General features: G+C 46.7%; 1 protein-coding gene across 6 annotated transcripts in view; it reads right to left on the bottom strand.

Moving 5' to 3' along the window:
• The window catches only part of AP2A2 (adaptor related protein complex 2 subunit alpha 2), an 89,387-nt gene extending 66,077 nt beyond the window's left edge, over positions 1-23,310 (bottom strand). For 4 of the 6 annotated variants that reach the window (XM_090032446.1, XM_090032447.1, XM_090032448.1 and 1 more), the window contains exon 1: positions 23,148-23,310. In XM_090032446.1, the coding sequence (XP_089888572.1) occupies positions 23,148-23,214 (67 nt within the window). In that variant the 5' untranslated portion in view covers positions 23,215-23,310. The remainder of the gene's footprint in view (positions 1-23,147) is intronic. The other 2 variants (XM_090032450.1, XM_090032451.1) reach the window with 1 other exon arrangement.
• Positions 23,311-25,279: the final 1,969 nt, after the last annotated feature.

Raw genomic sequence — 25,279 nt, 5'->3', positions numbered from 1 at the left:
GTCAGCAGCACCTATTCTTATAAGACTGTTTGTATTATAACAATACATGTTACAACCTCCTGTAATGCAAGCTTAACTGTGGACTAAATTTCAGCATGAGTTCAATTCAAGATCAGAACAGGGACGGATCAAGAGCAAGGTGTTCTCCGAATATGGGGTTACAATTATGGCTAATTATTATAAATAATACTGTTTGTCCATTTCGGCACTGAAGTTTCCCTACCAATAAACCCCCTTAAAAGTTTATCTGTAGGTCAGTCCTATTTTCAGCTATAGGGCCTGTTTCCATGTTTTTCCACTTTTCTGGTCACAAAAAGGTATCAGTAACTAGTAACACAAGGTAGAAGACAGTAGATTTGCACCATATCAAAACTGAATCAGGGATGCACAAGCTTTTCATAAGGAGCAGCTTACTCCATCAGATAGAATTTGATGGAATAAGCCACTACTTACAAAAGCTTATAGACAGACTAAATCTCATGCACAGCATAAAGGTGGATAACCACCATGCCTTCTGCCCGATTTCAGACTAACACAGCTAACTACCTCTCAAAAACAAAGCAACCCTCCCTACCCACACCTTATGCCATTTTACTAGAACACTGACCTTTAAAATGCGAATCACCGAATGAAGACATTTTACTTCCTTTGAAAAAATGCGTTTAGATGGCTAGGCACCACAGAACACTGAACTGTGTGCAAGATCACTATTCTGTTCCATATTTTATTTGGCAGTAACTTTAAAATGTTACTATGAGAAGCAGCACATAGAGCACCCATTAGAGAGAAACCTTGCTTTTATAAAAGTGTAAAATTTAGACCAAAAATTTGAGATGCAAAAAGTGCTTGGGTCCATCGATAAAGTTAGGACTGTTGTGAATACAGCTTCCATAGTTTTCAAATTAAGAATTTTGCCACACTTCAGCTCACTGCTTTTTAAACCAACATTGCACAATAGAACTTTTAACCAGGTAAAAGAAACAGACAATTAGTTACTTGGTCTCTTTCTCAGTCCGAGAACCAGTCAGGCCTTAAGTTCTGTGCTTTAACCACAAAATTATTCTCCTTCCTTAAAGAATGTTTCAAGAAGAAATTTCTGCCCTTTAGATTCATGTTTAGAAACTGGGTTCTTTGTTTCCCTAGTAAATCAACTGCTACAAGTATTTTAATACAACCACCCTTCTACTTAGGAATGTGTGATGTCAGCACCTTTAAGGGAGGACAGATTACAGTCTCAGATGAGAGAAACTACTTCTTTCAGCTTAAGCTTTTTAAACCGTTTAATGCAATTGCTCCAAATCCTTGAAGCTTTACAAATGTATAGCAAGAGCCAGAAGCAAGTGTGGTCCCTCTTACACTTTTTAAAAGTTTTTGTATCTTCATACAAGTCTGTGGCCATACACTAGTGAGAATCAGCCTTCTGGCTCCCTGTGCCTGGATCAGCCCTGCACCACCCCCACATGCTGGGACTGGGCCCCACACTATCCTTGTGCATCCAACCTAATATAGGGTCATGGCCCGTGAGACCCTACCACAAATATGCCAGCTGGATGACAAAGCACCAGAGCCTGAGGGTTAAGCACCAAAGCCATACACCTGTATAAAAACTTATATGAAAATGTTGGTCTCAGCCATAAATTAACGTGGCATCTGAAATAATTCTGCACCATATTGTTAATGAGCTGCTGAACTATTTACTCTATCCCATGAGTCAGACTCATGACTTCTCCAAGTCATCTGCTGCTCAATACACTGACGATTCCAATTAAAATTAGTGGGTTTTTTTAATAAAGGCATTCCTTTAATGTCTTACTGGTTTTGTACAAGTTTACTGAACACTAGTGTATGGTAAGTTCACTTATTTCTTAAGGATAAAAAGAACAGGAAACTGTTTTGCAATTCTACCAGCTATTTAGTAACTGCCCAGAAAGTCATCTTCAGCTGAGAGAACTCTGCCAACGTTAGTATGAAGATGGGTTTTGCCATCTAAAACTTCTTTGCATGTTGAAAGTACACAGATTAAAAAAGTCTCCTTAAGCATAACAGGAAAAAATTATTTGAATGGATGAATGAGATTCCTGGTATACATCTGACAGTTCTTAATATGCAGTTTTCAGGCTGCTAGTTCAGTACAGAGTACAAATCAAAGGAAAAAAGCAGTAGATTCCCTTACACTATAGGAGCAGGGGTGGGCAACATACAGCCTGGAGGCCAAATCCAGCCCACCAAGAGGTTCTGCCCAGCCTGTGGTGGGTCCCTCAATCCCGCCCAGCCCAGTCACAGAGGCAGTCTGGGCCATGGTATGTGCAGCCGGTCCTGCCACCACTAGACCCAACCCAGCTGACCAAGCAGCCAGGACTGTCTGCTCCACATCCACCACTGGGGGTGGGACCTATACAAGCAAGGCACATGGCCAGGCAGATGGGATGGGGCAATGAGCAGACAGGGAGCTGTGCTCAGGAGCAGGACAGGCAGTTGAACCTGGGTTCACAAGGTGATGGCACAGAGCTGACACCCAGGCTAGAGCTGCAATCCACTTCCTATACTGCCTTGTGACAGGCGCCAGTTCTGCAGGCAGTGGCATGCAGGGAGCAGACTGCAGTTCTGCCCCAGGCCTTGGCTCCACGTTGTCACCGCCCCGAGTTCCCAGAGCTACACCCAGATGCAGCTCCGCCTGCCTACAGCCCCATCCTGTCCACCTGCCCACACTCCCTGTCTGCATAGTTCCCAGACAGTCTCTACAGCAGGGGCAGGCAGTTATTTTGGGCAGAGGGCTGCTAACTGAGTTTTGGCAAACCATCAAGGGCCACATGACAGGCAGATAAAAATATTAATTTTCTAAATGTTTTAGGGGCCCTGCAGGCCAGACATGCCACACCCAGCCCCCCAGGCCACATTTTGCGCCCCCCCTCCTCTACAGAGACCCCAGGATCCTTGGGCAGCAGGGCAGTCATGGGCCGCTCCTCCCACGCCTCTGCCTGCAGAACCAGTCCCCGTCATGGCAACATACAGGCAGCAGATCACAGTTCTGCCCTGGCCCTGCACCTCACCACCCCATGATCCCAGCCAAGTTTTGGTGAGCAATTGTGGAGGGGGTGGGAATACGGATCCAGTCCACAACAGCTCACCAGAACTCAACCATGTGGCCCTCAGTCCCAAATAAATGCTCACCCCTGCTACAGAGAGTATACCAAATCTGCCCAACGCTAAAGTAGTAGTACAAGTATAAAAAAGAAAAACAAACAGTGTCAACTCCTGCTGAGAACAGCCACAGGACCAAATATATTCTGCTGTAGTTTGGCACACTCAAGGGAGAAAGTTGCAATAACTTTTAGGAGGTTAAAACACCCAACACACAACATTTGAATTGCATCAGCTGCTAATACAAAGTTCAGAAAAATTAAAATTGACAAAAAGCAAAAGAAAAGGCAGAATCTTTCAACTTGCCCAGACCAGGTATTTACACCTTCTTAGCATTCTGATCACTTCTGCCTGGGACATGGGCAAAGAGTACAACGCAACATACCCTTTCAGTTTTGTGCCCTTCAATTCTTAGTGAGCAAGGTCTTGTGCCCCACTGAGGTTAGACAGACTAGGAGTAGAGCCCATGTTTATGATAACAGACCTAGCCACCATACATCTACCACTAATACATTTAGCCTCAAAGAAATTCTGTTAGATCTAAAAATTATGCTACCGTAACATGCATATTTAAAACCCGTATTTTAGCATATACACATCCACCTATGGCCGTTCGAGTCAGAAGTAGCCTGCTCTGCATGCCATTTAAATTTTGCTCTCAAGTTCCAGTAGAACAGATTGTGCTGCAATACTGAAGGGCGAAGGTTCACTTCCAACCAATAAAAAGTGTTTGATCATATGATGTAAACCAATCACTTACAAGAACTGTATTAGGAGTTACAATACTAAAAGCATTCAAGTTAAAATTGCTGAATGAAGGCTACAGTGGCTTTGCAGATACTAATGTGTAGAAAAATAAGGTTTGCTCAAAGCAAACCAGATCATAGGAAAGTCGGTGCGTGCGTCAGTGCAAACATCCTACCACTACTTGAACCATTTCACTCCTACGCACAAGATTGATGGGAGGGAGGTAATTAGTCATGCTATTCTGAAGTCAGGCAGAGTGGCACCTAAGACAGGTGTACTCCATAGGCTGGGCAAAGTACAAGCGTACCATGGTCTAATTCACTGCCACATCATTTAAAAACTATAACAAAAGAAATGGTGGAGGTAGAACAAGTGCCCTAACTAAAGAGGTTAAAAACCACTGACCTAAAGGAAAAGTTACAATTCAGCCACCTATCACCACCACAAAAAAAAATGTAAAATTTAAGTCTTTGGGGACCAGTTGTTTCACTGGACCACACACTGTGCAACTGCACTTTTTAGAAGTCGAAAATGTTTTAAAAACAATACATCTTAACAACATCCAAGAGAATTAGCACTATGTGACCATACACCAACAAACCTGCCAAAGAACATTTAGTTCCTTTAAACTATCAAAATCAGTCGTTTGTATTTGGCAGCTGACAAGGATTCTAGTTTAAGCTTTCTACTTGCAGACTCAGGGCACAAGATGGGTGGTATGCTGTATTATTAGATTTGATTACAACCTAAACTGAACTATAGACCAACTAAAAAGCTCTAGATGCTGAAGGTCAAGAACTGTGCTTTGGGGAATCCATGCATTAAACACACATACTTTATTTTCAAGTAATTAAAAGCCCACTTGCCTAATACTAAACTGAGTTTGTAGGAATCATAATCTCATCTACATGTACTGTACTACAAACCAGCAAAAGGACCACTGAGCAAGACAGGAGGCAAGAGTTGCAGGAAAAGTTTTAAATCTCCATTTTGGATGCTCAGTCCAACTAAACAACTTTGATATAAGCCTGGCAAAAAGTAGGCTGCCAAAAATCAAAGTGACTGTTTCCCCGTGTTGGAATTCGCTAGCTCGTCACCTTCCATTAACCACTTTGTATAGCTGCAAGTGGCCACATGCATTTCATTTGCCTTTGCTAAACTTCAAATTAAAATGAGATGCACATGCAGATCTTTCAACTACTCAAGATTTCATAGCCACTGATCCTGAAATAGCACAGTCACCCTTACAATGAAGAAAGCTGAAGGACAGCTCTCCTTTAAATGCTTTCTTTAATGTCACCTCCAGGGAAGTACAACAGGAATGGCACCTGCTACTTAAATCTAATGAGTTATGAAACTGCAGAGTCAAGCTATAAAATCGTCTCAGTGTTTCACTTTTGCTAAGATAGCGTTTGTTTCCATTTGTACACAATAGATACTGTAGAAAGTGAACTCTGTGGACCACAACTGGTCACAAAAGGAAAATATGGGAAGTTTAGGCCAGTAGTTCTCACCCAAGGCATGCCAAGGCATGAGGGCCTCAACTGTGGCTACCATAGATAGATGAAGATAGCCCAAGTGCTTTGTGCAGAGACAAATCAGGAAGTGTCTGCAGCAAAAGCAGGTTCCTAACAAGTTTCAACCCCTTCCGTTTTCAGAGACATTTGGGCTGGAAGGATCAGAGTCCAGCCCCAGGGGCAGGAAGTCAGCATTTTTTTTCTCTTCTATGTATCTAGTTGTTCACTTTCCACCACTGAGCCTTGAGTTTCCCTCCTCCACTCCTTAAATCCTGAAAGATTTTAGTACAACCAATGAAATGCAGGGAAGAGAGGGATATCATGCAGGACTGTCCAATTGAAGTGCGTCTGGTGCAAATTAAAAGAAAAAAAAACAAACTCTACTTAAGTTTACATGCTGTCTTTGGTTTTGTGTTTGTTTTTTTAAGAATACAGCAATAGTGCACCACAATCTACTTTCTACACACCAAAGAATTTTGTTTCACTGAAACCAATGTTCTCGTATGCAATGTTAGTGTGTGTACAACTTCTAAGAAGGAAGAGAAACCATGATAATTTTAGAGCTCCCCCCCACCCAAGACAGCTTCATGAAGTACCCCACGGAAACAAAAAGGTGTGCAAACTTTTGTACTTAAGCAGTATCAATTAAGTTCCCCCCCCACTAGACAAGTCACTTGAAAATGTGTGAACACATTCAATTAAGCAATGTTGTAAAGGAGCATGGAAGTATTTCAACTGCTTCTATATTTCTTTTGTATTACTATAGTACCAAGACTGCTTTTCCTAGGCTTAGCTTGACTTGCCTACACAGGCTTCTACCTATGGCCACTAAGATGCTTCATATCAAAGAGGCTTTCTAAGAACTAAAAGCAATTTCATGTGTTATTAAAACAAACAGCCAACCCTGTAACAACCTAGGCATTGGATACCAGGGCCCAGGTTTTAACCCACCAGACCTGGTATTTTCAAGCCAGTAGATGAAAGCGGTAAAATTTATTCCTACAGAACTGCTTTCTTAGTGTGCATTGGGCTAGCGATCCTTAGGGTCAGAATTAGCAGAGATTGTGTGCTTTCCCCTAATCCCATCTACTCCTTCTCTAGCCACTCCTCAGACTGCACCTCTGCCCTTCCCAGCATCTTTACTCCACTTATAACCTTGTTTTTTCTTATTTTTTGTGCTAACCATTTCATGCCACACACAAATAGTAGGTGGCAACAGGGGGCATCCCTCATCTCACTCCTGTATGGACTTTAAGAGGCCTGCTTAGATGGCCATTATTTTGAACTTGAATCTCTGCTTCTCTATACAATAGCTTTATGCAACAAATTTCTGGGAACCCCATTTTTGGAACCCCCACTTCAAACATGTAATCATGATCCATTCTGTCATATGCATTTTCTAAATTTGGGTTTGCTATAACTGTGGCTTGTTTTACCCTCTCAGATGTGGGACAGGATCTCCGGTCACTCCGATTGCTTTGAAGATCCCTTTACCCAGTACTGGTCTTCATACATTATCTTCTGAAGGTTTTTCCTCATCCTCCAAGTCAGCATCTTGGCTATTAACTTGAAACTCTTGAAAAACTAGAGACCAGTTACACTCCTTAATGCAGATTTTTTCTCCCTTTTCTTGAAGAGGGAGAACACAACACCCCTTGTAAAATCTTTCCCTGCCTCCAGTTTCCACTCTTTCCTCAGAAACATGCTCCATATCCTTCCCCTACCTATGCTCAAAACTTCTTGTAAAATTCCATATGCAGTCTGTCTGCTCCTGGCAATTTCCCTCTTTTAAAAGGTTTTTAAGCACTGCACTTATTTAAGCTCCTCTTTCCCCCCCACCCCTGCCATCTTCTTTGCTTCCTCCTCCTCCTCTACTTTTTCTTCAATCTCTTCCAGCAAAGCCTTCATCTTCTTTTTGACTGTTTCCTTCTTTTGATATAGCCCTTCATAAAAAACAAAACAAAACAAAACAAAAAAAAATCTTCTCATTGCCTCTAACAACTCCTGGGTACCACCTTCTTCACACTGCTTTTAGCTCTCCTTTCACCATCTTCACTCTAGCCAAAAAGTAGCAGGACCACTTATTTTCCCCCACCGAGGGTGCTTGCACTAGGAACATTCTCTCTCTCATCTTCCTTTTAAAGACAGTCTTGTACCTCTTGCTGTGTTTATTCTAGCTCTTCATGTACGGTCTTCCTTCTGTGGCTTCCTTTAGCAGCTCCTGCTTCTTTCTCTGCAGCAACCTTAGCTCTTTCTTTATTTTCCCTGTGCATCTTTGGCCTTCCTGCCTGAAGAACTCTCCTGCCCTCTTCATCCCCATCAGCCACCGTTCTCCAGTACTCTTAAAATATTTCTTCAGTGTCTACTCCTCATTCTGTTTTGTGTACGCTTGACAAAATGTGCAACTTCTACAAGATAAGAAGATCAACTTCCACACTGCACTTCTTACGGGGCTTTTAAGAGCAATTAATTCTGCCTTCAGTAGCAAGTGATCACTAAATGCCACAACTGTGGTTTCTTCCTTCCTAATCTCTTTCTTCCCATACAAAACACAGAGTTAATTCTTGACCGTTTCTTTCCACTGGGGTCAGTTCTAGTGAAAACTTCTCCTGTTCTGTCATGCACTTCTTTTATGCATCTGAAGTCCCCTGCTATTATCCAGTCTCCCTCCAACCACATGAACTGCTAGCTTTCGAAGCAGAGCCTTTCCCCCTACCGCTCTGGTAGAGCATATTCATTGAAAACATCCTATTCTGCTCCCCCACCTCATGGTATTACTCACTGCAGTCTGCCACTGATCATCTTCCACCTGCTTTGCTTTCAGTTCTGGATTTTTGAATAGCATTGCCACTCTAGCTGCTTTGTCTTCACTTGTCCCCAGTCGCCAGGATGGTTCCCATCTCTACCTTTTCTCAAAACCCTTATAATAGCTTTCCCCTGGTATCTCACATTCTTGTAGGCAGATTATATCTGCCCTTAATTGTTTTAACACTGGTTTGCTCTTTTCCTTGTTAGCATGTTCCTGATATTAATAGATCCTGTGAGTGCTATCGTGCTTTAAAAAATAAAGTTTGCATATCCCTTTAAGGTTTGCTAGCCTTGTTGCTTGCCATAGTTGACTCCTCCCTCTCTCATGCCTGTCACTTTTGCAACCCACCAGACCATATTTGCATTCAGGAAGGCTTACGTTTTCCAGCCTCTCCACCACTTCCCACCTCTAGCTTGCTACTCCATGCTGGAGCTCAGGAGAGTTAGTGACAGGAAGCTGCTCTCTGGCTCCAACTCCAGCTCATTCCCCTTGTTTTCAGGTTGCTTTTTCCCCAAATTTTTTTCCCCTCCATTTTCTTTTTCCCCTCTTCAACTCCAATATCCATTTCTTCAGCTTGTTAGGTTTCTTCTTTCCCTGCCTCCTCTACCTCCATGCCCAGGCTCTCAACTGCTCCTCCCTCTCTTTCTCTTGTTTCTGCTTGAGCTGTCTCAGTTACAAGTAATATACGCCACCCTTTCTCCTTTCCTCCCTCCTGTGGGGTCTTGTCCACCAGTTCTACTCCACATTTACCCTCTTCTTCCCCACTGTCCCTTTGTTTCATGCTGTTCTTTTGGGGATCTGACCTTGCTTGTCCAGGCTTGGGACACCTGCCCTTTCTCCTCCAGTTAGTGCGTGTTAGGGACTCCTGGCATTCTGCAGCTCTATGCCCCTTCCCTTCATATCTGTAACAAGCTATGAGGGGACAATATAGGGACAGGTGCCTCTCTTTGCCACATCTGTTGCGCTGCTTTGGCTGCCCATGGGATATTGTAAAACTCCAGTGGGGTCCCAGCTGGGAGGTGCTGCAGCCTACCTGGGTGCCACTTGTTTGCTCTCAACTCATGTCCTCTGCGACCCCATCCAAATACCATATTTGTCCCAGGGATGTACTTTGTGTTGGTCTAAATTTTACCTGATCTACGCATCAAAAAGGTACTCAGCACAGCTCAAAAAGACTCTCACAGGACCCAAGGGGACAGCTTTCCATCTTCCGCTCCCTCTGTGAAAAATTAAGTTTATTTCCTACCTATGGGGATTTTTTTTAATATCATATATACTGTTCCCAGAGCCTGACAGAGGGACTTTGATCCTGAAAGCTTGCAGAAGATGACAATTTTCCTGTGATTGATACCTTGTCATTAGACCAGCTGGGAATTTTGGAAACAAGAGTTCTAGTTTTCTGAACATTTGTCCCACACCTTCTCTACATGCATTCCTCTTTGCATATGCAACTCCATCCACCTTTCCATCTTCTGCCTCCAATAAATCCATATACATTCTTACTATAATCACTCATTCCCTTAACTTCCCCTGCTATAAACTTCATCCCACTCAATTCCTTCCTCCCACATTCCTGTGCATGTTTCTTCCAAAAATATTCATGCCTTTCACTGTTCCAGTAAACTCTTTCTGTTTTGGAAAGTAGTCAGGCTAGTGAGATATTCAACCTTGCACCTCCAGTATCCTAAACTGTATCTTTCTTACAAACTCAAGTTAGTCAATCCTGTCTGCATCCCATGACCAGTTAATATTGCTTTTATCTGCATTCTCTTACCCTCCCCACCATCTCTTGGTGCATCTTCCATGTCTTCCTGCTGTGCCACTCCCAGCAGGCTGGCATTTCATCATGCTCCCGCCACTTTGCCTCTAGCCTGACACACCTTCTCCTGTTCTCCCCCATTTTCCTATACACATCTTTCCTCTGGCCTTGTTCTCCCCGTCACATTTTCAGCCGCCGCTTCTGTTGCTACATCCACTGTTGCTCCTATCTTTGTCATCTTTTTTCTCCACCTTTGTCTCTAGACTTTCTTTTTTGCTCTTCATTTCACTTTCCATCACTGAGCCTTGAGTTTCCCTCCTCCACTCCTTAAATCCTGACACCACCAATTCCCCATCTCTGTCCTTAAAAGGTACTGATCACTGGATCAGGCTTTCAGCTGGTCACTTGATCCAAGCGCAAGAGGCCAAAAAACAAACAAAAAAGCTGACAGGAACCTACTTTAAAAAAAAGAAAAAATAAGAAGTTTCATGCTCCAAGCCATATCAGCCAAATCAAGTCCAAACCCATGAATCAGTCCAGAACCATAAAAGTGGCCCTATTACTGGTAAACATCTTCCACCCCCACCAAGGGCTTCTGATATGTCCAAAGTCTTTTGGCAGGCATCCTATGTGCAGGCCCAAGCCCAGAGGCTTGGGGTTCAGATGCCCCCAGAAGCAAACAGTTCCCCATAGTCAGGGCCCTATTCACAGCTTTCTCTTGGGCACATACAGTAAGCCCTGCAGCAGCCAGCCCTGCACCAACACCACAATCAGAAAGTAGCACAGTTAACTGATAGAATAAGCACACATGAGAGTAGGCGTTAAGTTTTCTTGAGCTTAGAAACTCATCTGGGAACCTTGAGGATCTGTCTGAACATGGTAACAGGACTAGGAATTGGTTGGCTGGAACAATGCATGAAAAAAAATCCAGCAGAGTGTAATAGGGCAATTCCATTTCAAGTTTAGGTTTAATGACTGGACAGCTGACAAGTGGACTTAGGAGTACAGCCTGCATTATGTCACATTCTAAAGATCAATGCTATTAAAAAAAGGAGTAATTGACACCACGTACAAAACAAATTCAAGTTACACTAAAATCTGAAAAAGACAAACCAGCTCTCTGGAAACAGCTATGTATAGTTTCATGGTAGCTAGGGTAACAGATTATCTAGCCTGACCCCCTGCCACAGGCAGGAATGAATGCTGGGTTCACAGGACCCCAGACAGGTGATCATCTCTAACCTCTTTTTGAGTTTGCCCAAGATAGGGGCAAGGACCACTTCCCTAGGAAGTTGGTTCCAGATTCTGGCCACCCTAACTGTAAAAATATTGCCTTCTGATCTTTAACCTAAACCTTTTCTCCATCAGCTTATTACCACTGTTCCTCGTCACCCCAGGTGGTGCTGGGGAGAAAAGGGCTCTACCTATTTGCTGTTGATCTCCCCTGATGAGTTTGTAGGCAGCCACCAGGTTCCCCCCTCAGCCTCCTCTTGCTGAGGCTGAATAGGTTCAGGTCCCTCAGTCTCTCCTCATGGGGCCTGTCCTGCTGACCTCTCACCAAGCGGGTGGCCCTCCTCCAAACCCTCTCCAGGCTGGCCACATCCCTTTTGAAGTGTGACACCCAGTACTGGACACAGTACTCCAATTGTGGCCTGACCAAAGTCACACAGAGGGGAAGTATCACCTCTCTGGACCGGCTTGTGATGCACTTCTGGATGCATGACAAGGTACAGTTGACCTTGCTGGCTGCAGTCTGGCACTGGCGGCTCATCTTCATCTTGGAGTCAATAATGACTCCAAGATCCCTTTCCACCTCTGTGCTTTCAAGAGGGAACTCCCCAGCCTATATGTATGCTGTGGATTCCTTCTCCCAAGGTGAAGCGCCCTGCATTTATCTACGTCAAACCCCATCCTATTCTTGTCTGCCCAAATCTATTTGTAGCCTCTCTCCCCCTTCAAGTGTGTCCACCTTGCCCCACTTCTTAGTGTCATCAACAAACTTGGACAGGATGCTTTCCACCCCCTCATCTTACTGTACCAGAGACCTACTCAAATTGCAGTTGTGCAGAAATAACGTAAATAAATAAATGAAAATAAAATCAGGCAATCTCTGCTAGGAGAAGGGAAGTACAGGACTTCATAGAAAAAATTAAGTGCTGGCTCCCTAGTGGGAGCCAACAGTCCTCCTGGCCATGCAGCCCAGCATGAACGTGAGCAAGCAAGATGGCTGCTGCCCCTGCCCCCGATTGGCTGAGGCCACATGACAGACAGCCCCTCAGCCAATCAGCAGCAAGAGGCAGGGCTCACTATGATACACCCATGAAAGTGGCAGCTAGCTCCATGATTTTTCATAGACATTCAGCCTGGAAGGGACTTCAGAAGATCATCGAGTCCAACCCCCTGCCCCAGAGGCAGGAAGTCAGCAGGGGTCATAGGATCCCAACAAGATAAACGTTCAAATTTCTCCTGAAGGTGTTCAACGTAGGTGCTCAAACCACCTCTGGTGGCAGTCTGTTCCAAACCTTGGGGGCTTGGACAGTAAAGAAGTTCTTCCTTATGGATCTGGCTAACTATAGGCCCATCAGCCTGACTTCTATCCCAAGGAAGATCTTAGAAAAAAGTTTATTAAAGAGCTCATCGTTAATGGACTGGCCGACGCCAACATCCTAAGGTATAGCCAGCATGGGTTTGTTGCAGGCAGGTCTTGCTTGACCAATCTCATTTCCTTTTATGACCAGGTGACCTATCGCCTGGACAAGGGAGAAGAGATTGATGTCATATATATCTTGACTTCAAAAAAGCTTTCGATCTGGTATCCCATAATCACCTCTTGGCGAAACTGGCCAACTGTGGCCTTGGGTCCACCAAGATACATTGGCTGGAAAATTGCCTCTGTAGTCAGACCCAGAGGGTAGTAATTGATGGCAGTCACTCATCATGGTGCCCTGTGACCAGTGGGGTTCCCCCAAGGCTCTGTCCTTGGACCCATATTCTTCAACATCTTCATTAATCATGTGGACATTGGAGTCAGAAGCCAGGTGGCCAAGTTTGCTGATGACACCAAACTTTGGGGCAAAGTATCCACACCAGAGGACAGGCAGGTGATCCAGGCTGACCTGGACAGGCTAAGCAAATTGGCAGATGAGAACCTGATGGTGTTTAACACTGAAAAATGCAAGGTTCTCCACCTTGGGAAGAAAAACCTGCAGCATCCTTATAGGCTCGGCAGTGCTACACTGGCTAGCACTACAGAAGAAAGAGACTTGGGGGTCATCACTGACCGCAAGACAAACATGAGCCTTCAATGTGATGCTGCGGCTACTAAAGCGACCAAAACGTTGGCTTGCATCCATAGATGCTTCTCAAGCAAATCCCAGGACGTCATTCTCCTCTTGTACTTGGCCTTGGTGAGGCTGCAACTGGAGTACTGCATCCAGTTTCAGGCTCCACAATTCAAAAAGGATGTGGAGAAGCTCGAGAGAGTCCAGAGAAGAGCCACACGCCTGATCAGAAGTCAGGAAAACAGACCTTACGATGACAGGCTGAGAGCCATTGGGCTCTTTAGCTGGAAAAGCGCAGGCTCAGGGGTGATCTGATGGCCACCTGTAAGTTTATTGGGGTGACCACCAGTATCTGGGGGAATGTTTGTTCACCAGAGCGCCCCAAGGGATGATGTGGTCGAACAATCATAAACTACTGTGAGACCATTTCAGGCTGGACACAAGGAAGAATTTCTTTACTGTCCAAGTCCCCAAGGTCTAGAACAGCCTGCCATTGGAGGTGGTTCAAGCACTTACACTCAACACCTTCAAGAGCAAACTGTACGTTTTTCTTGCTGGGATCCTATGACCCCAGCTGACTTCCTGCCCTTTGGGTGGTGTGCTGGACTCAATCATCTTCCAAGGTCCCTTCCAGCCCAAATGTCTAGGAAATCTATGAAGTCTATGAAATAGTATGTCCAGCCTGAATTGGAGTTTGTCACCGTTCAACCTTGTCATCCTTTGGGGCGCTCTGGTGAACAGATGTTCCCTCAGATCCTGGTAAACATCCCTGATGAACTTATTGGTGGCCATCAGATCGCCCCCGAGCCTGTACTTTTCCAGGCTGAAGCATCCCATAGCTCTCAGCCTCTCATCATAAAGTCTGTTTTCCTGACCTCTGATCATGCGCATGGCTCTCCTCTGCACCCTCTCAAGCTTCTCCACATCTTCTGAACTGTGGAACCCAAAACTGGATGCAGTACTCCAGCTGCAGCCTCACCAAGGCCGAGTAAAAGGGGAGAATGATGTCCTGGGATTTGCTTGAGAAGCATCTATGGATGCAAGCCAGGGTTTTGCTCACTTTACTAGCCGCAACATCACATTGAAGACTCACGTTCATCCTGTGGTCAGTCTGGACCCCCACGTCCCTCTCGTCCGTAGTACTAACCAGCGTAGCACTGCTGAGCCTATAGACATGCTGCGGGTTTTTCCTCCCAAGGTGGAGAGCCTTTCATTTTTCAGTGTTAAACACCATCAGGTTCTCATCTGCCCATTTTTTTGAGCCTGTCAAGATCTGCCTGGACCACCCTCCTGTCCTCATGTGTGGATGCTTTACCCCAGAGTTTGGCATCGTCAGCAAAATGTGGCCAGCCTGCTTCTGACACTAATGTCTACATCATTGATGAAGATGATCTGCCTGCAAAACTGGCTGGCTACCTCCTTGAGCTGAGTAGACCCAGTGATGGAAAAGTAATAGTCTGTTTCATTTAAGCAAAACTACCACCTAAGCTAGACACAGGACACCTAGCTCAAAATGTAGCTTTACCCCAATATTACCCTGGGCAACTCCACACTAGATCTAAGAGTTGCACATTCCTACACTGCTGTGTCTTCCTGTCCCACTTCCTTTCACATCAGTGCAACTGTCTGATGTGTCCACAACCTTAGTCTTAAATTGTTTGAAGACCAAATCCTGGTTCTTCGGGTAAATTTGGCATTTTTCAAGTTCTTAACTAAAGGGCAATTATGTCAGCAACATTAAGAAGTTCCCTAAAAATTGTGGTTAGCAATTTGTAGGTCAAGAAGCCAGTGACCGCGAATTCACTGCTTCATCCTCCACCTTATTTGTCGTGTTCTCTTCCTGGGCAAGGATCACAAAGTACTCAGCCTCCCAAGTTTCGTTCATTAATATCTATGCCTGTCAGGTCAAACTGAAAGGCCACGTGAGAATTCTGTATGCTCCAGCTACTCACAGAAGTTAAGATACTGCCGCCAAGAATACAATTATAAACAGCCATGAAGAGCAGAGTCCATTACAGACAGATGACACTGTGCAAACAATGGGAGAGCACTATGGGTGATAAGATAGTTACTGTTACTTTGAGGCATTCAATTGGATTATACACATGTTGGGGGGGGGAGTTGCTTAAGAAGAGAAGCTGCTTAAATAGTGCAAGGTTCAACACTCACTGGGAAAATACTGCTTATTGGTAATGCAGGTCCTGATGCCTGTTTAAAGGGGTTTTCACTTGTGAAGGACAAGCTACTAAACAAAACAAACAAACAAACAAAAAACCCACCTGTCAGATGTATCCTCTAGCATCTCCAAACTAATGATGGAGACCACAGAGAATAATGAGCAAAGGACAGAACAACTCTAGATCAGGTGTGCTCAGCAAGGGTGCTGGGGCACCCCGGAATACCAAGAGATCCATTGAAAGGTGCCACAGGAAGCGTGAGGAGATAAGTAGGCAGGGGCAGGCTCAGGCTCTAGGTTTGAGATAGCCTGATAAGGGTCATCCTTGCCTGGCTGCTCTGCTGTCCCCACTGCGAGGAGCCAAGCACTATAATGAATTAATTTTTTAAATTGGGTGTTACACAATTCATAATTAAGGGGTGCTCTCATCTAAAAAGGTTGAGAACCACTGGTCTAAAATATACTAGGTTCAGTGCTCTCCCTTCACACTTCCCCTCTTCACCCCTACCTTAGGGAGGCAGGATGGTGCAGCAAAACACATCCTTTGGTGCCAGGGAGTCTACAGCTCACAGTGCCCAAGTAGCATGGTGCAGCAGGAACCACCAGCTAGGAAGCCAAGGGTGCCTGGGCATGCAGTACAGCAAGGCATCCTGCATGCAGTGCAGTGGCATAGGTGCCCAAGTACAAGGTGAAGCAAGGTGAGATCTCAAAGTATAAATGGGGGGGTACCGAGGTGTGTTGTGAACCTGAGAGGGTAGGAGGAGAGGCCATGGCAGCAGTGGCATCCAGACTTCAGGGCCCATGGCCCCTGCTAACATGTGTGGCCCGGCTGTGCTCCAAGGCATCAATTCCTGCCATTGCTGGCAACAGGATGTTGGTCTAGACCAGGGGTCGGCAACCACCTGCCACTTGTGCCAAGCATAGCACGCGAGGCCATTTTCCTCCACACGTGGTGAGGCAAGGAGGCAGCAGCTTTTTGCAGCGCCCCCAGCTACAGCCGGCCCCAGCTCTGGGCTGCTCCCACCAGCCAGGAGGCTACAAGCCCTGCTGGGAGCAGCCCAGGCTCTGTGGCTATCAGCGACTGCCCAGAGCCTGGGCTGGCTGCAGCTGGGAGCCTGCAAAAAAGCTGCTGTGGCCCCGGCCCCAACTCGTGTAGTACCGGCACCTGCTGCCTTCCCACAGCCCTGGGGCAGGGAGACAGCTGAGGCCAGGGCCAGGGTGGGAGGGCGGCAGCTGTTTGTAGCCTCCTGGCTGCAGCTGGCCCAGGCTCTGGGCAGCTGCTGACAGCCATGGAGCCCAGGCTGCTTGCAGCAGGGCTTCCATCCTCCTGCAAGCAGCCCAGGCTCTGTGGCCATCAACAGCTACCCAGAACCTGGGCCAGCTGCAAACATCTTCTGTCTCTGCCCCAGTCCCAGCTCCAGTTGCCTCTGGGCAGGCAGCAGATACCAGCAATGCTCCCCGCTGTGCTGCCCTCACTGCTGCTTCTTCAGAGCAGCGTTTGAACCTGGTGTGGCAGGGCACAGCGGGGGACACAGGAAACTGCCTCCCGCTCCGAGCTCCCCACTGCCCTAACCACACTTCTCCTGCAGGCAAAGGCAGCAGCGAGGGGCATACCCCTGCGTACTGTCATGCTGGTCCCGTGCACACAGGGGAAGTGTGACCCAGGCAGAACGGAGCTTGCAGCTGCCCTGTGCGGCCTCTCTCTGTACTGCCGCTCTGGGTCGCATATGCTATGCTCCTGGCCCTGCTGCCTTCCCCTTGACCCTCCGGAGCAGTATGTGGAACCCAGAGCAGCAGCGCACAATGGGGCCACACAGGGGATCTGCCTGCTGCTGCAAGCTCCGCACTGCCCAAGTCATACTTCCCGTGTGCAAAAGGGCATCAGCACAGGGTTGTGTCCCTCACTGCTGCCCCCACCTGCAGGGGAAGTGTGGCCAGGGCACTGGGGAGCTCGGAACAGGCAGCTTTCTGCACCCCGCACTGTGCCCTGCCATGCTGGGTCCCAACACTGCTCCACAAAAGCAGCACTGAAGGCAGCACAGCAGGGAGCACTGCCAGTATTCGCTGCCTCCCCGGAGCCTGGAGGCTCTTAGGGTACCTTTAAATTTGCCATACTGTATACCTGCAAACCTTTTTTCAAAACTAAATCTGGGTTCTTGATCTAGCCCCAGTAATCTTATTGGAAAACAGTTTGTGATTATCAAATCTCTTGTATGCTTTGTCTGTCTGTTCCAAGTTCCACCATCACAGGTGTATTTTCTTCTTTCTGGTGCATTCAGCCAAACCAGTTTAAAAGAAAACTACTGCTGTAGCCTTCAACGTGTGGTCCAGAGACCCCCTGGAGGTCCCCACACTATGTCTAAGGAGTCCAAGAAAAGGTGACTATGATCAAAAGTAAACGAATACTCACACCTGCAATTCAAAGTGCTTCACACCTCTACTCAAAATACTCAAAGGGGTCTGCAAATGGAAAAAAAAGGTTGAGAGCCACTGGGTTACCGTGTAACCCACTTGCCTGTATACCTGCTAGGAATTTGTGTTAGGCAGACAAGGTGCTTTGGGTAAACCTGATATCTTTTATTAAACCAACTCATGTAGTTGGAAAAATCTCTTTGCAAGCTTTCAGGTACACATACCTTTTGCTGGCCCACATGCAAGAAAGCCAGGTTAGTGAAGATGTAAATATGATGATTTAAGTTAAGCCATTAAGCAAGTGCCAGTCAAAACGTAACAGGAAATAAATTGTGAGATTCAACTCTGGTTATTTGCATAACATATTTCAGCCTCTACGTAATTACTTGACTTTCCTCCAGTTAACTGCACTCTAAACTGGACCAGTCTTCCTAACCAATAATATTTCATTTAACAGCAACCGTTTGACAGCTGCTTCCTCTTCACTATCAGAAGCCGGGGGTTGGGGGGGGGGGTGGGGGGTGTCTAACCGGTTTCAGAGCCATTAATGCCACAGCACTGTGAACTTAAGGAGCATTGTTTGTATTAAATTTGGATAGACATCCTCCTTGTAAGTGTATAAACTTGTTCTAGTTCTGAAGCCTTGCATTTAAAGGGAGTATACTATACATGTGCACAAGAATGCAAGCTGTCACAAAGAACAAAATAGGTAGCTGTTGGTCAGCTCCCTGAAGACGATCACTGCTAAACAGCAGGTGGCAAGGACAAGTTTGAAGCCAGAGCTCCCAAACCTCGCAAAAAGCTGAAAATTTTGCAACAGTGAACTTAATATGTAGTTGAGCCAAGCAGTAAGTTAAAGTACACCTATGGCTTGGGGGCTAGGGTGACACCAGTGCTAAGGCAAATGGTTGACAGCCCAGATGTCACAAATTCAAAACCACGGCAGATGCACTGACAGCTTGACCTTGGATTCCAATGAAACTGAATTTTGCTAAAAGCCTTGTCACAAGGACACAGGAAGGAAGGAAGCAAGCAAGCATATGGCTTACTTCCAAGAAGTCTATACGTCTCTGTAACCACATTCAAAAGTATACAGAGACTTGATCATACTTGTGAACAGAGATTAAATCAGTCTCACTTTACAAGTAGGGAAGAAAGGCAGAGATTACAGGTCATCCATACAGCAGTGCTGGTAACTGGAACTGGGGGCAAATCTTCTTTCCAAGAGAAAAATGCCTTAACCCAGTGGGTCACACCCTTTTTAGATTCAACACACCCCTCAGAAAAGTGCCAGCTCTTAGTTTTCACTTATTTAACTATAGAAGAAAAAAAAGAGTGATAAAAAAGTAGTTTCTGTTGCAAAGAACCAAGACAACAGATAGCAATTCACTGCATTTAAAAAAAATACCCCGACTTGAAGTCTCTGGGTTTAATCTTGTGAATCACTTTTTCACACCTAGCAGTGCTAATGTTGTAAGGTGCCCTGCAGCACCCTTGAAGGGATATCAAGGCACCCTCGTTGAGAACTACTGCCCTAACCAAATCTTTCTTTATTTTACTTCCAAGCTAGAGACCCAGGAAGACACCATCATATAGTAGTTCTGGTTCAGAGTCAACACAGCTTGAATTGAAGTGTTGGCAACAAGTCTTCTGATAGGAAACCTTTTTTTTACATTCAAGCCCCGTGTCGGCTGCTTGAAGTTCCCAGTTCTCCATTTTTACAAGAAGGTGGCACTTATTACAGGCAAGAAAACCTATTCTCCAAGCAAGTGATACTTCAGTTAATATATAGCATTAATGCAACCCTTAAGCTTGCAGATATATACAAACCTGTATTTGTAACCATTGATCCCTAACATTTCATCCATTTCACTAAGCCCAGTGAGTGTAATTCCTGCTACGTTTAGCACATACCACAGCTCTTTACATACTGCCATATACCATTAGATCAGACATGCTGTTAGCTTAATATTACTTCATCTGAGCCCACCAGTTCAGTATCACATGAACCTGCAGTACTCAATTATAAGCAGAAAGTCCTCTTTACATAAAAATTCTCGTGGAAACAGTCAAATAAATAAACTTCAGTACCAATGCATTTCCAAGCAGCCTAACTATAAGATAAGGTTTGATACAGTAGTATCTTTTTAAACCGAGGCCAAGATCCTTTGCTATATCTTCTTGGACCAATTCTATAGTTGGGAAGGACTGCTGGATAAGCTTTCAGGCACCAATTGCCTTTCTTCTGGTTGCTTTCTAAAGAAAAATTTCAGGCGTTCAGTTCCTGTTGAAGATCAGGCAGCTTCTAGTTCAGCACCAAAGATTTAGGCTTCTAGGGTACATAAGCAATTTGGTTTTTGATCACTGAATGAGCTCAATGATCATCTAGGACAGAATCCCACAGTAAGAAATAGTAAATTTAAGTCTGTTCCCTACTCTATTCCCTGATAAAAAAGATCTTTAAAACCAAAATCCTAAACAGAAAGCCACACCCCCACTATGGTACTAGAACAAGCCACAAACTTCTACACTAGTTACATCAGAGGCACACTAACAGAACCTAAAAAATGAAGTTGTAATGGTTCTTTAAACATCCTAGAATCATAGAAAATGAGGGTTGGAAGGGACCTCAGGAGGCCATCTAGTCCAACCCCCTGCTCAAAGAAGGACCATCTCAACTGGATCATCCCACTCAAGAAGTGACCATCTTTGCCTTAGGATGCCTCAAGAGACAACTGCCAGAGGAAGATTAGGAACACTGTCACCCATGTAGCAGCAAATTAACATGGGGGCATTCAAACATCTAAACCATTTCAAGTTTAGCTACATACAGAAGTTCCCCAAACATCAGTTAGCTGGTTTCCAACTCATTTTAATTAACGATAAATTTCCTTGCTGTATCTGCAATTCCCAAATCATTCTAACAATAAGGTATTCTAACAGATTTGAGTGCCCATATAAGGGACTGTGCCAGTTTAGAAGTAATTTTCGGTTTATCTGTACGTTTTGTGCAACAAAGCCGTTAGAGCCGTGACCTTACTATTCTGGTTTCCAAGATAAGCAGGCCCTGTATGCATTTTAAAGACAAGTTTAAGCAGACAACACTGGGAAGTTGCGTCACAACCAGTGCCATCTTAGTCCTTCTCAGCCAACCCCAGAAGCTTCCCATCACTTTATGCAGCCAAGACACTTGTGGTCAATCCAATTCTAAAAGCCATATAAAAGTATCCCAAGTAATTAAGCTTCTCATTCAGGAGATGTACACCTTCTTCCACTCTGCCCTATCGTACACAAAAGAACGCACATTGGCCTTTATCATAAAGGGTCACCCCTCCCTTTCCAGCACCCTTCAGTGTACGGTTTTTCTTTTAAAAAAAAAAACTTTTTGCCTCACTCAGTTGAGCCAAATGCCTTCTCCATACATAAGGTAGACTAGTCTGAGAGAGGTTTTTACTTCCATTTTAAAAATATACAAACCCTTGTATGGGTGTTTTACCTGGTCTACAAAAAAAAAGTTAGCTTAAATTCAGCAACCTTCTAAACTAAAAAGACTTTAAAACAGGTTTAATGCCAGCTCTACAAAGATTGGCACTAGTTTGAAAGATTACAGTTACACTGCTGTAACACTTACTTGAAACTCAAAGAGGTTCTCCCACAAATACACAGTCACACAATACACCCCTGTATAGGCCAAGTGGCAACTGAAGTGTCAGGCTACTGCTGACACACTATTACCCCCAAGGAATTCACTTAAGATTTTAGCTTAGAACAAGGTTAAAAAGCTCTAGGAACATGTTACAATCATAGAAGTTACTACAGGGCTTGGTAGAACTGGGAAACAATACCAGATCCTCCCTTACGCACATGTAGATTAACAACATTAAGACAGGCTGTTGCATAGCCTATGTTAGCCCTGGGTGGAGTAATTAGAAAGTTTTGAGTCTACTATGGGAAGGAGACAGGACCCTGTGCCTGGCAACCACATCAATACAGGTTACAACAGGGCAGAGCAGATATGATCCACCGTTTCCAACAACAGCACCCACAGCAGGCTCCCTTATGCTGCCACATCCCTTGAAGGGAGGATGGAGGCAGTCAAGAAAGCCAGGAAAATACAGCTGGAGTGGAGCAGTGGGCCACCCACACAGCAGAGTGAACAGACCCACACACAAACCCTAGGCTAATGGTTCACGGCTTCTTCGACTCAAGGCTCCCTGTGGAAAAAGCTGGCGATTAGTTTTCACATGGGTTTTTTTGACTATAGAAACACACTAGAGCAACTCTTCAGTTGCAAAGAATGTAGATATCCAGACTGGTCAGGGTCCATTTTCAACACTCTGGATTCTTATTAGAAAGCTCTGGGTTTATCGTGTGAATCATGTTTGTGCACCCTTGAAAGGATCGCAGGGCACCCCAGGGTGCCACATTACCCAGGCTAGGAATCAGTCCTATGCTATGGTTGCTTGACCTGGCACAACCTCCTCTACTCACCCTGCACCTATGTCAGGCCCTACACCAGGTCCTCACCACTGCACGCCACTCTGGGGGAAGCCCACAGCCCCATTCCAACTCAACTGTCAGCCCCTTCAAGCCAGAAAGCAGATGTAGCCCAGAAGCAAGAGAGCCCAGGGTGGGGGGAAACTGATGCTTACACAGAGAGGCAACCAAACCAGCCTCCCCCCTGGCCCCATACATATTCCCTGCATCCCAGGGGCCCTCCAAGCAGAAACAGGCACCAGCCAGGCACCCCATACACACACCCTCCCTTGCACACATCCCCATTACACCCCCCCCCAGCTCCCCCTTGCACGTAACCCTGCTTTACATCCTCCCTTCCACACTGCCCAGGTGCAGCCCAGACTCCCTCCTTGCACACACAACCCCACCCTTACATGCCCCGTTTTACACCCTCCCTTGCACACTGTCCCTCTCACAGGCTCCCCCCTCGCACACTGCCTACTTACACGGTCCCCTACTTTGCATGCACACACACCCCTCCCTTGCACCCCCTCTGCTTTACACCCTCCCTTGCACACTTACACACCCCTCCCTTGCACACCCCCTGCTTTACACCCTCCCTTGCACACTTACACACCCCTCCCTTGCACACCCCCTGCTTTACACCCTCCCTTGCATACAAGTCCTCTCCCAGGCTCCTCCCTTGCACAATGCCTACTTGCACGCCCCCCCCGCTTTGCACCCTCCCTTGCACGCACCCCCCACTGCCTCCTCGCGCACCGCCCCGGCCGCCTGCGCGCGCACACGTCCCCGCCAGCCCGGAGCGGAGGGGCCCAGCCGCACTTACAGTTTCTGATATCGGAGATAAAGACCGCCAGGCCCCGCATCCCGTCCCCCTTCGACACCGCCGGCATCGCGACCCCCGCCCGCAGCCTCCCACTGCTACTACTGCTGCTGCTGCTGCTACTACAACTACTGCCACGGCCACTGCCACTGCCGCCGCCTCTTGAGTGCGCAGGCGCAGCGCCGGCCCAATGCCCCGCGGGAGGTGGGGAGGAGCGGGCGCCTGTAGCGCCACCTGGCGCCCGCGGGGGGAGCGCGCCCCGAGCCGGGCCAGGCAGCCCCGGATCAGGCGCTGGGGGTGCGTGAGCCGCAGGGACTCGGGGAAGGAGGCAGGGCGCCCCGAGAGCCATGCAGAGAGGTCAGGGCTGCAGGGACCAGAGTCCCTTCACGCTTGCCTTTCCTTGTTGCCCAGAAGGCTGAGGGCAGACTGGGCTGCGTCGCCACGGGGGTGACCAGCAGGGCGAGGGAAGTGATTACTCCCTCTGTTCAGCACTGGAGCACTGTGTCCTGTGTTTTGGGCATCCCACTACAGAAAGGATGTGGACAAATTGGAGAGTTCAGCGAAGGGCAGTGAAAACGGTTGGGGGGGGGCTGGGGCACACGACTTCTGAGGAGGAGAGATGACAGAGGGGATTTAATAGCAGCCTTCAACTACCTGAAGGGGGGTTGGAAAGAGAGTGGCTGGACTGTTGTTAGTGATGACAGAGCAAGGAGCAGTGGTCTCAAGTTGCAGCAAGGGAGGTGTAGTTGGGACAGTAGGAAAAACTTTCTCCCATGGAGGGCAGTAAAACACTGATACAGGTTACAGAGAGGTGGTGGAAGCTCCAGCCTTGCGAGGTTTTAAGACCTGTCTAGATATAGCTTTGGCTGGGATGCTCTAGTTGGGGCTGGTCCTGCTTTGAGCAGGGGGTTGGACTAGGCAACCTCCCAAGGTCCCTTCCAACCCTCATTTTCGGTGATAACCCCCAGCCCCTCCTGGAGTGGAGGTGTCAGCCTCAGGCCCGCACTCGAGGCACCTCTGTCTGCTCCCAAGCAAGGCTAGCGAGCCTCCCGAGGGCCAATATCTTTGTGAAGTGCCACCACCTGCTTCTGTGTTACACCACTCACCCAGGAAAGGAGAAGACATGATGTACACCTTGCTGGGGTCATTTGACCCCGTACTCTTTCCTGCCATAGCAGGGGGTCGGACTAGATGATCTACTCAGGTTCCTTCCGACCCTAGAAACTATGAAACTGAATCTTCTGACTCAAAGGCCCTCAGTAATTAGGGGCCACTGCCCAGCAAGAGACAATGGCTTCCAGCTAAACCCAGCTGGGAACCAGGCTTGAACCCAGGACCTTGGCCACAAGAGACCAACAACATTGAACTTGGCTACCACCACCTCCCCTTTAGGATGCCACGTGCTCAGCCTGGCAGCCTTCTGGGGATGAGCACTTCAGCTCAGGTGTTGTTCAGCACTGAAGCAAGGTTCGGCCCTGCTGCTGCCCACAGGTAAGAATGAACAACCATGACAGAAGCCTTGGGGTATGTCCTGCCCGCAGCCCAGCCAGGCCCTGGGGTGCTGGTCTCAGAAGAAGAAGTAGTGTAACTGGGGAGGAGGGGAGCTCTAAAGCAACCAGCTTCAGGGAGCACAAAAATAGCAGCTGCCACAGCCACTGTGTTATGCCTTTGACAAGAGGCATGACCTAACTTTGAAACCTTGCCTTCTTCTCTGCACCTTGTCGGAGGGAGGGGCAACCCCAGCTCCCACGCGTGCCCAAAGCCATCACCCTGTGGTATCATGCTCTTTTCTTTTGGCAGCACAAATAGTCCAGCATTTTGGTTCAAACAAGGCTCTGGAATCCAGGGCCTGGCTTTGGATTAAAGACCCCACCAAGGAGGTTTGGCATGGAAAGCCAGACTGCTACTTTACACCCCAGAGCCATGCTACTGGTCAGATGGGCTCAGAAGTTGGTCTAACCTATGCTTGAGTCTGGTGAAAAAAGTAAGTCTGCAGTCTCATGGCAAGGCTTCTTAAGAGCAGGGAAGGCCATCTGCCTAGCAAAAATGAAGGACTGCAGCCTTTACCTCACGTCTTCCCCACTCCCATGGCCAAATGCCAGCCCCGAGTTACAGAGTACCAAACCTGCATAACT

The sequence above is a fragment of the Crocodylus siamensis genome, chromosome 2 (genome assembly GCF_052110815.1).
Source record: "Crocodylus siamensis isolate JL-2025a chromosome 2, ASM5211081v1, whole genome shotgun sequence".
In the NCBI taxonomy this organism is placed as follows: Eukaryota; Metazoa; Chordata; order Crocodylia; family Crocodylidae; genus Crocodylus; species Crocodylus siamensis.
This window is presented reverse-complemented; position numbering and strand designations above follow the sequence as displayed.